General features: G+C 42.4%; 1 protein-coding gene and 1 long non-coding RNA gene across 4 annotated transcripts; one reads left to right on the top strand and one right to left on the bottom strand.

Moving 5' to 3' along the window:
• Positions 1 to 1,920: 1,920 nt before the first annotated feature.
• Positions 1,921 to 4,137, bottom strand: LOC122192508. Its single transcript, XR_006182629.1, has 2 exons — positions 2,882 to 4,137; positions 1,921 to 2,155 (listed from the first exon to the last, which is right to left on the bottom strand). It is a non-coding gene; the product is annotated as an uncharacterized LOC122192508 (long non-coding RNA).
• Positions 3,766 to 7,659, top strand: LOC122192507. Of its 3 annotated transcripts, XR_006182627.1 has the most exons (4): positions 3,766 to 4,006; positions 5,412 to 5,490; positions 7,350 to 7,491; positions 7,592 to 7,659. XR_006182627.1 is itself a non-coding variant. In XM_042893060.1 (2 exons), exons 1-2 carry the CDS (start codon positions 5,052 to 5,054, stop codon positions 6,583 to 6,585), a joined length of 648 nt encoding a protein of 215 aa, XP_042748994.1. In that variant the 5' UTR covers positions 4,472 to 5,051; the 3' UTR covers positions 6,586 to 6,712. The 3 variants fall into 3 exon arrangements, 1 of the variants encoding a protein (XP_042748994.1); XR_006182628.1 differs by lacking the exons at positions 3,766 to 4,006; positions 5,412 to 5,490 and adding an exon at positions 6,719 to 6,921; XM_042893060.1 differs by lacking the exons at positions 3,766 to 4,006; positions 7,350 to 7,491; positions 7,592 to 7,659 and adding an exon at positions 6,377 to 6,712 and having other exon boundaries at positions 4,472 to 5,490.
• The last annotated feature ends 3,333 nt before the right edge of the window (positions 7,660 to 10,992 follow it).

Below are 10,992 nucleotides of genomic sequence, written 5' to 3'. Positions count from 1 at the left end.
GGACTGTTGAAGGATGATGGAGTGTGGTTTGGCAACCACATCCATCATCCTTCAACAGTCCTGGCTAACTGGGAATGTCCGGGTGGACTGGAGACTGGCAGATATGAAGACCATCTTCAGAAAGGGCCAGGAAGATTATTCTGGTAGCTACAGACCTATCAGTCTCCCCTTGGTGCCATGGAAGGTCGTGAAACGGATAATCTTGGGAGCCACCATGGATCAATTAAAGGTCAGCCACGGGATCAGGCCCAGACACTATGGGTCTGTGAATGGAAGATCCTGTCTGACAAACCTGATTTCGTTCTATGACAGGGTGACCTGCTTAGTGGATGAAGGTAAGGCTGTTGATGTGGTCTTCAGTCAAGTCTTTGACACTGCCCCCCACAGCATCCTCGTGGAGAAGCTGGCTGCCCATGGTTTGGATGGGCATTCGCTCCGCTGGATGAAACATTGGCTGGATGGCCAAACTCAAAGAGTTGTGGTCAGTGGAGTTAAATCCAGTTGGAGGCCAGTCACGAGCATTGTCCCCCAGGGCTCTGTTCCAGGTCCGCTTCTATTTAACATCCTGATTAATGATCTTGATGAGGGGATGAGATGACTTACCCTCAGTAAGTTTGCCGATGACACCAAGTTGGTAGGGAGTGTTGTTCTGCCAGAGGGAGGAAAGGCATTACAGGGGGACCTGAATCGATGAGCCAAGGTAAACTGCATGAGTTTCAATAGAATCAAGTGTCACATTTTGGTCACAACAACCCCAGGCGACTGCAGGCTTAGGGAGGAGTGGCTGGAAAGCCGCCTGACAGAAAGGGACCTTGGTGTTGGCTGAATATGAGCCAGCAGTGTGCCCAGGTAGCCAAGAAAGCCAATGGCTTGTATCAGGAATGGTGAGCATTTGACATCTGTAAGTAAACCAGGAGATGATTAGACAAGCTGTCTGGAATTTGAGGACAGTCAGTTACTGATAGACCATGATGACAGATAGCCAACAATGCTTTCAAAATATCAGTGTGCTTTCAGAATTGTTTTCAGGCACAATATTTCTAAAGACCTATTCTTATGTTTCTTATCTGTCACACTGGTACTTGTAAAATGCTATTGAGATTGTGGTTTGCAGCCGTTAACACATCAGCTAACATAATTTCGTACTATATAACTAATATGCATTTAATTTCTGGTTAATGCCTTTGAATTACAGTAATTGCACTGAGGACCATTACTGCTGATGGGCACAGAGGCCGGACACATGGGCAGCATGAAAGAAAAATAATAGATGTATGGGCTTACTTAGCTACTGTCAAGGGCAGAGACACTACGATAAACATTAAACTTTACATGAGTACCAATCTAACGTTTTAGTCCATGTTATTGTAAATACTGCAAAGTAGGTTATGTAGAAGATCTGTGCTTCAGCTTTTTCACATTTCTCTAGCTGCATGCATAATTAGACTTCATGCAGGTTGAACATTGGATGGTAGAATGATCTTGGTAGAACTTAAGTGGCCATTTGTCCCCTGAATAATGGAAGTAGGCTTTTAAAACAGTTCAATGAAAGGTATGAACTCATATTTCTACATCCACTAATACAGCATAACAGACAATTTCTATTTAATTTATTTTTTTAAATTGCTGTGATACAAAATGTGCCTCAAAGTACAGTTAGTAAATCTTCAGGCAAGCTTGGAGAAATTTAATACATATATAATACATGATGCATACAAAACAACACGTCTTGTGAAGCGTTAAAACTGGACTTGGACTTCCATTCATTTCAATACTGTTCAAAGAAACATTAAAAAACAAAGAGTGACAGTAAACATGAGAATGAGGGGATGGCTTCAGGAATGTAAGCAAGTATCTTTTCTAATCACAGCTAGATAATTCTGATGACTTCTTCATGCTCTCTTTTTTCCTGTGATCTCAGTTCTGTTTAAGCTAGCTAAATATCAAGTAATCATTGAATCTGAGCAAGCTCTACTAATTCAAGTGAAGAGTTATACAACGACTACTGTACCTGTTACACTGAGTAATGCATTCTTATATGTCAGTATATGGAAAGTTTCTGTGAAGAAGAAACCGAATTCAGCACTTGTATTAAGTAGCTCAAATGTTCAGCAAAGACTCAGTAGAAGAACATTTGCATATACATTTACCATTCCTTTAAACAGAGAAAATTAATATTAGGAAAATGATGTTCTCAACCTCCCTTTATTTCTGTATTTGATCTTAAGAAAACTAACACTAACTCCTTCCGTTATCGTAACTCCAACTCACGTATTTCACAGAGTCACAGAACTGCAGGGTCTGGAAGGAACCTCTAGAGATCATCTAGTCCAACTTCCCTACCAAAGCATGCTCCCTTGACCAGGTTGCACAGCTAGGCATCAAGGTGTGTCTTGACATTTCCAGAGAAGGAGACTCCACAGACTCTCTGGGCAGCCTGTTCCAGTGCTCCGTTACCCTTACTGTCAAGAAGTTCTTATGCACATGTGTGTGGAACATCCTGTGCTTCAGTTTGTGGCCATCTCCCCTTGTTTTATCACCAAGCACTGTTGAAAAGAGCCTAGCCTTGTCTGTTTGCTTTCCTCACCTTAGATATTTATAGGCACTGACCAGATCCCCTCTGAGTCTTTTTTTCTCAAGGCTGAACAGCCCTAGGTCGCTCAACCTTTCCTCATAAGGAAGGTGCTTCAAGCCTTTTATCACCGTTATGGCCCTCCACTGGACTCCTTCCAGGAGATCCCTGTCTTACTTACCTGTTTCACTTTATGTCTTTGCTAAAACAAGCAACCTAACAATAATAACAGTAACAATGACAACAACAACAACAGTAATTATTATAATAATAACAATAATAATTCAACATAGCAAATGTTGCACTTACCATATATAAGGCTGGGATGCAGTTCTGCATATACTGGAAATCTCACTTGCATCTTGCCTTCACAAGATCTCCAGAATTTTAGAATAAATATGGCAGCATAAACTCAGTTGAAGAATTCAGGAGGAATTTCTGATGCTACAGTAATATTCCCACAAGACAGTCAGGATATCATCATTATTTTTAATGAATATTCATATTGAACTTCCAGCTCACAAAAGATGCTATTGTTATTTCCTGAAAGGTGGTGGGTTTTTAAATATATTATGACACTTTTTTCCCTTCAAAAGATGTACTTATAAAAATATCTGCATTATTCAGTTCTGATCAGATCCATATGAATACTGTATGCATAATTCCACTCTAAAATAGAAGTTTTCCAGTAGTATAAACATATCATTCTGAAGAGTAATTAGATACAGAAAATAAAATACAATCAATGTTGAGAACTTACAGAAGTGCAGATAAACAAGCGCTCATGACATTTTTCAACAGATGGTTAGAAAAAATCAGAATAGCCTTCTAGATTTTCTCTTCTAGGTTCAGAATACACAATTACAGTTTTTATAATTCAAACTGAGAAAAATGTAGAATCAAGAAGGCTTCAGCAGATCAACAATCATCCTTTAGAATAATTCTGTAAACACATAAAAGCATTTTATTCAAACTTAGACACAGTTCCAAAAATCCTTTTTTTTCCCTCTCTGTAATCATATATACTTGTTTATTTGCTAAAAATCTAACAGTGGATTTTTTTTTTTTTCCCCAGGAGAAGAGTGCCAGAAGCTGTGGCGCAGCTGCGCGTCGAGCCAGCCGTTGTTGTTTCCGCGGTCTCCGGTGCCCCCTCGTGGCCAATAGGTGGAATTGCGGCCGTGTTTGTTTGGCGCCGCGGCGGTGGTGTTCCTCGCTCTGCGCAGCAAATCCGCCAAGCCTTGTTATGGTTAGTCCTCGAGGCAACAGAGCGCATGCGCCAGGACACTCATAGCTAGCATTCCAATCTACAAAGCCTCGAGGTGCAGGCGAGCAGTCGATTCCTGGAGCCTGCCTCGGGAACAGACTATTCTGACTCCTAGCGGCCCCTGCGCCCCTCGCACGCGTAATGAGGAGTCGAAAACAACGCACACGTAGGTGAGTACTCGAAATTAATCATGCGAAATAACCTGCCGGGCCGGGGCTGTTCGCCGCTCTGTTCGCTATTACCTGGAGGACTGATAACCATAGAGAGGTGGTGGATTAGCTGAGTAGAGCGGTTAGAACGGCACTTCCGCATTTTGTACGCGCATGCGTTGTGGTGCTTGCGGGACGCAGCGGCCGTTCCGCGCATGGGCCAGGAGGTGGCAGCAGAGACCGCGGAAAGAACTTTTCCAACAGGACTGGGGGAGCGGCGGCGCAGTGCCTGGCGATCCGGTGTGTGTGCTGTGAGGACGGGAGAGGAGCTCGAAGTTAGAAGTGGAGGGGTTGTGGGGGGAAAAACGAAGAAGAAAGAGGGAAACTACTCCAAATCCAGGAGAGCTGTGCCAAGTGCATATAAATAGCTTTTAAAAAAAAAAAAAAAGAGTTTTTTTTCTTTTTTTCTTCTTTCTTTTTGCCAGCGTCTGTTGCATTGTTTCTAAATGTTGAAATACCAAAATGCAACTGCCCAGCAAATTTAACGATAATGGGATTAGAGCCCATTGGCAGAAAGTGCAGGGCCGTATGAATGTTCACTCAGCCTCTGTCTTGTTTATACTTCCACATATTTTTCTTCAAAAGCCTTTCTTTCCCTGCGGGTTTCATTTTTGGCTTTTTGTTCTTGTCATGCCATAAAATGGGAAGTTTTAGGTCCTAGCAAGTCTAAGCAGCCAGATCTAGCACAGAGCTGCAGTTTTGAGTTCTGTGTGGACCATGACAGTGTTCCTACAAAGATTACCAAAAACTGCAGTTCTCCCCCTAAGTTTACAGATGGAAAAAATTAATTCACCTGCCTAGAAAGAATTGATGTGTCACAGCTGCCATTGGCAAGATGGCCTGAGAGTTGTGTGGGTGCATCTGGCTGTGAGAGGAATGTCTCTGTGGAAGGACAGCTTGTTCCCCCCTCTGATGGGGGCAGCTTCTCAGCTGCCCTACCCTGGTCTTCCTGCAGCTGGACAGATAGCCCAGAAGGGCATGGGGTACGCAGACCCTCCCTGGCCAGATGCAGCAGTCGCTCGTGCCAGCACTCCCTTTCCCCCCGACCATTTGCATTTTGCAGGCTGGAGCCCTGTGTGGCAGAGGAGGAGAGAGCTGCAGGCAGAAGGAAAACAGGGTGCTGGGATTCCTGCAGCTCACTGCCAGCTGTCTTCTCAGACGTTTTGGGGGTGGGCAGGGGACTGTGGGAGCACCCTCAAGGCTCTGGGCAGGAGGGAAGGAAGCAAAGATGCAGCTGCAGGCAGCGGGCTCTGAGCTGGAGCAGTGCGGCCGGGCACTGTACAGCTCACAGTCTGGGCACACGGAGCAAATTTGTCCAGCTGAGGGCTGCAGGGCTGTCCTTATCAAGCACTCCCCCATCGCACAGGTCTGCAGCGACTGCACCAGTTGCTCGAGCTCTTCCCACTGCAGGAGCTCAGAACTGACAAGAACCCTGACCAAAGCAGGTAATGGCAACATATGCACACAGATACACACCTGATACAGAATCTGACACTTGACAGTCCTCCCAGAGCTTCTTGCTGCTTTTTAGACTGCTCTACAGCTATTCTGTCCTTTTCCCCCTCCTTCCCCTATGTCTTGCCCTTTCCTTCGCCCTGTGCCTTCCCCATTTCTTTTTCAGGCTTTCTCCTTTCTTTCCTCACTTCCTTCCCTGTGCCTTCCCCCTGTGACAACCCCATGTTCTGCTGCTGTTCTCAGCTGATGATCCTTAAACTGCACTTTTCAAAGGCATGGGATCAGGCTGCATACTATCACTGACTTAAAAAAAAAAACAAACAAAAAACAAGTGCAGTATTATGTATAGATAATGAACTCCTGCTTGAAAACCAATAGCATCTCCACATCCTGCAGTGTCACCATCACCCCCAGGTTGGGCTGGTGCTGCTCATCTGCCCTGCAGTGCTGCTCAAATGGCACCGGCACCTCCTGGCACGGCCTGCAACCTCCCTTTGTCACCTCTACGTGTCACCTCATCTCACCTCTGCAGTTCTGACCCCACACCTCCACCCCATGTCCCCCCATGTCCTCACATGTCCCTGTGTCCCCACACATCCCCTCATGTCTCAAGTCCCCCCACATCCCCTGCCCCAATTCAGTCCATGCTGATGTCACCATGGGATTGAGGACGGGGGCAGGGATGCCTGTGGGGTGCATGGAGTCCTGGGACAGGTTGATGGCTGTGCACAGGGGGGTGACGGTGCCCTCGGCGCACGGCTGTGACAGGGGGGTGTGAGTCATTGCCCCCAACATGGGGCTTGTGCCCCACGCATATGGGCAAGTTGTATGGGGAGTGCTTTCTGGAGATGATCTGTCTTTTCCCCAAATCTGCAGCGACTTCAGCAATCCCGCGTCGTACCGCAGCAGAAATGGGGCACTGCCATACGTCAGCGATCTCTGACTCAAGCACAGGGGCTGCACAAAGGACACACGCTGCAGCCTCCCTGTTTCTGTGGGGTTTGGGATTGATGTTTGAGCCAAAAGGCCTCATGGTGCCATACAGGCAGATGCTGGGTTCACCCACTGAGGACGCCAAATCCTAAAATAATGTCACAGCGGTCTTTAATTGCTGTGCGAGGAGATGACGCGCATTTCTCCCTGGGGAGCTGTAAGCTGACCCCACAGTGTGGCAGACAGCACCAAAAAGGGATGCCATCCTGTACTTTCCTACCCTGGTAACTCCTGGTTCTGCTGGTACACCTCTTGTACCTGGAGCTGGCTCTCCATCTGGCTGAGACGTCATCTTTAACACTTCAAAACAAGCCTAAGGAGAAAAGATTTTGGTGATGTGACATGAAAACAGACAGCACAAATATAGACCAGGATAACAGAAGATGTACACGCTGGGTGTTGAATATCATTTGGAAACCAAACCACAGGTGAGAAGTCTTGTTTTACTTGGTTCATTTTTGCTAATCTCCCGGAGGATCAGGAGGTCAGTAGATGTAAACTAGAGATGCATCACAGAGATATTCAATCAAGGTGATGCAACACATATCTAATTGTTTTTTCATAATTACAATGACTACTAGATATTAACATGAGAGTGACACTCTTCCTAGCTTAATATATGTTAACGCTGAATTTGAAACTGGCATACTAATAAATAGGGCTTCTGAAAGAGGCGTGTTCATAAAACCACGCTTTTGTCTACTTGTTTTTCATTGTAATATCAATATATTGAAACATTTGCACAGGGTCAAGTAATTGTGAGGGGATAAAACAGCACGTGAGGTTATAATTACTATGTTAGGTAAAGCAGAGCATTATCAGTCTTCATTGTTGATTTTTTTTTCTTTCCTTCCAGTTACTTGACAGTCCAGGAAATTTTTCACAGCTGAGCCATTGTGTTTTCTTCAGAAGTTAGAAATAAGACTGGCAGATTCATGTCCGTATTCACCCGCGCAGCAAAGTACGGGAAGAACTGCATTATTTCATCCCACTCTTCAGTGAGTTTCTATTATTTACCATGTAAGAACAACTTCTTTGTAATGCCTCCCTTGTAGAAAAATGACGTGTTTATCTTCATTGCCAACCCTTGATTTCCAGTGCATGTTCAAAATAGTTGATGGGTGAAGGAATGCTGGCTGGTTTTACGCTAAGAAAAAAGCTTCCACCAAGTTCACATTCAGTACAGTGAGTACACTTTTATTTTTGCTAAATGGTCTGCTGGTTTCTCCAGTCTTCTTATGTAACACAAGGGAACATTTTGTTGTTTGAATTTCTATAACTGCCTATTTTCTGTGTTCAGAGAAGTAGATTCCCTTACATATGGGGTATTTTTAACTGGGTAATGTAACTCAGAGTAATAACACGTAAAAACAATCTTCTGTGTTGGCTGTTTGAAAGAAAGCTGTTTGTTCATTAGATATGTTAGAAACATAATAATCCTATTTGGTAGTTAGTTTTTCATCAGACTGTGAAGTTCCGAGTAGAAAATAGCACTGAAGTTCAATTGCACGTTGTAAGCAAGTTTTAATGACATACACCTTTTTAAATATCCCTCAGTAATGCATGCTATTATTGTCCTCAGGACCACTGGATCACCTTGTCCTAATGGTTCAAAGCATGCGAAAAATCTTTATCTGGAAGAATGTGACAACTGAGATTTTTTATTGGTACACGATAGCACAATAAATTCTGTCACCTGTAATTAACTTGATGCCATAGTTCACTGCTGCAGATCTTAATGTAAAGATGCTGGGGCAATGCTTTCAGGGCCAAAACTTCAGCCAGACTGTTGTGTGTGTGAAGGAAAGCACTGTAAATCTCTGAATTCTGTATGGATGGGGCCTTATAAATATTTCTATAATTAGTCAAAGCACAGTAATTTTTTTTTTCCTACAGGTTAAATACTGCTGATTAGCTGCTTAATTTTTAGACAGGTATTGCTGACAATTTAAAAAAAAAAATTACAATTCTTATTTATTCTTGGAAATATATTTCTTTGCTTGCTATGAATCAGTTAATACTGAGCCATGATATTTTGCTGTGCTAGTGCACTTTATTGAATGTATCAAAGTACATAAGACATATTGATATTGTAACAATTAAACACAGAAACAAAGACTGCGTCTAAAAAGCAATTCCAAAGTTTTAGGAAGGAAGGATTATTATAGAATTCTGAGACTGCTTGATACAAGAAGAAAGTGGTTTAGGCAGATTCACATCATTTGACTTAACACACTCATTCTATATAAAAGAATTTAATCTCAAAGACTGGCAAACAGAATTTTTAACAGGAACACTACTACGCAAATCAAAGAGCAATTCTGTTATCATGCTATGTACTAACTGCCAGACACTTGTTTGCTTTACAAAATACGCGTTAATTTATCAAATTACCCCACAAAAGAAACAAAACTGAAGAAAACCTATGCATTTAAAATGGTTAGGATTTGACAAAGAAAAAATATAAAATGTTCAAAAATAGCGAATCCAATTTTTGTTTCTTCAGAAACAAGCTCATTTCAGGTAAAAGCTATTAGATACTGCTATGTAAAGAAAATACAATTTATAATGTTCAGCGTTACAAATAAGAACTAATTTTGAGAAGCTAATTAGTGGATTTCATGATGGCATAACTACATCAGCGGATGAGGAAAATGCTTGATGTCATCTATCTTAATGTCAGTAGAGACTTCGACATCGTCCCCATCATATCCTTCTTTTCAAATTCAAAATGTGTGGATTTGAAAGGTGGACTGATGAACAAAGTTTAGTCTAGTCATACCTTGAGAGTGGTGGTCATTGGCTCAATGTCTGGCTAGAGAAAGTAACAAGTGGTGCTCCTCAGGGGTCAGTACTGGAACCAATGCTCTTTAATATCTTCAGCAGTGACATTGACAGTGGGATCAAGTACATTCTCATCAAGTTTGTGGATGACAACAAGCTATGTGATAGGGTCAAGATGACTGAGGGATGGGATGCCACTCAGAGAGACTTAGACAGCCTTTGTCAGTGGGACAAGGAGAACCTCATGAGGTTCAAAAAATCCAAGTGCGAGGTACTGCACATGGGTAATGGCAACCAACCCCTTGTATCAGTGCAAGTTGAAGGATATAAGGACAGAGAACAGCCCTGCCACAGTGGGCATAGGGATACTAGTCAATAGCAAGTGGACATGAACTAGCAGTGTGTACCCTCACAGCCCAGAAAGTCACTCCTGTGCTGGACTGCACCAAAAGAATGGTGGTCAGCAGGTCAAGGTAGATGATCCTGCCCCTCTGCTCTGCATTGGTGAGACCACATCTGGAGTACTCCATCCTGACGTGGAGTTCTGGAGTACAGGAGAGGCATGGATCGGTTAGAGCATGAGCAGAAATGGAATACCTCCCCTGTGAGGACAGGCTGAAAGAGCTGGGACTGTTCAGACTGGAAAAGAGAAGGCTCTGGGGAGATGTGATAGTAGCCTTTCAGTATCTGAAGGAGGGCTGTAAGGAGAAGAGGACAGACTCTTCAGCAAGGTCTGTTGCGATAGGACAAATGTAAATGGTTTTAAAATATAAAAGGATAAATTCACATTAGATACAAAGAAGTTTTTTTTTACTATGAAGGTGGTGAGGCACTGAAAGAAATCACCCAGAGAGGTGGTGGATGGATCACCTGTCCTTGGAGACATTCAAGATCAGGCTGGCCCAGGCTCTGAGCAACTTGTTCATATTCATTTCAAGGGTGTTGGATTAGATGACTTTCTAACTCGAAGATTCTGTAATTTTATGATAATACTAAACTCAAGTAATATAAGTTACCCAGCAAAAATATTTATTTCTTGCATTTAATTTTGGTATGAACCAGTTAACACTGAGCTAAGCAAAGATCACCGAAATATTTCTAGAGTTTAGGCACTTTGAAACATCGGTCACAGTTCTTAAAGTATAAATTTAAGGATCTATATCTATACTTAGAATCAGAGATAAATGTTTGGGTGTTTTTTTTCTGATATTATCTTCCTCTCTCCAGTTGCCATACACTTTCTCTCTCTAAAAAAAAAAAAAAAAAAGTGTTTATATATTATTTATAAACATACAGAGATGTTTTCATCTTTGCAGACACTAATAGGTAGCTGATTCCAAGGTGCACATGTCCTTAACCAAAGTTAAAACAGGATCACGACTTTCTCTCTGTTCTATTAACAGCAATTCTGTAATAGTTTTATAGCACCTACCTGAATCAGTATATCAGTATCACACATTCCGCTTGGCTAACGAGCTTCTTTTTGCAGAACCTTAATCCAAAAACAATAAAAGTGGAAAGAAACTCCCTGTTTCACTTCAGCAGACACTGAAATATATATATAAAAAAATTCTCCTTCTTGATATTTTGCCTACTTTTTTGTAACTAACTTTTTTGACTACGTAACTGTATCATAACACTACAAAAATAATATCCACTGTACTGTTTGCACACTGTTTTGAAATGTAGTATTTATGATAAATGAATTTTACATG

This window comes from Lagopus leucura, unplaced genomic scaffold, assembly GCF_019238085.1.
Source record: "Lagopus leucura isolate 7727_CA_CO unplaced genomic scaffold, USGS_WTPT01 32749-0_obj-0_obj, whole genome shotgun sequence".
NCBI lineage: Eukaryota > Metazoa > Chordata > Aves > Galliformes > Phasianidae > Lagopus > Lagopus leucura.
The sequence above is the reverse complement of the archived record's forward strand: the minus strand, read 5'-3'. Positions and strand labels throughout refer to the sequence as shown.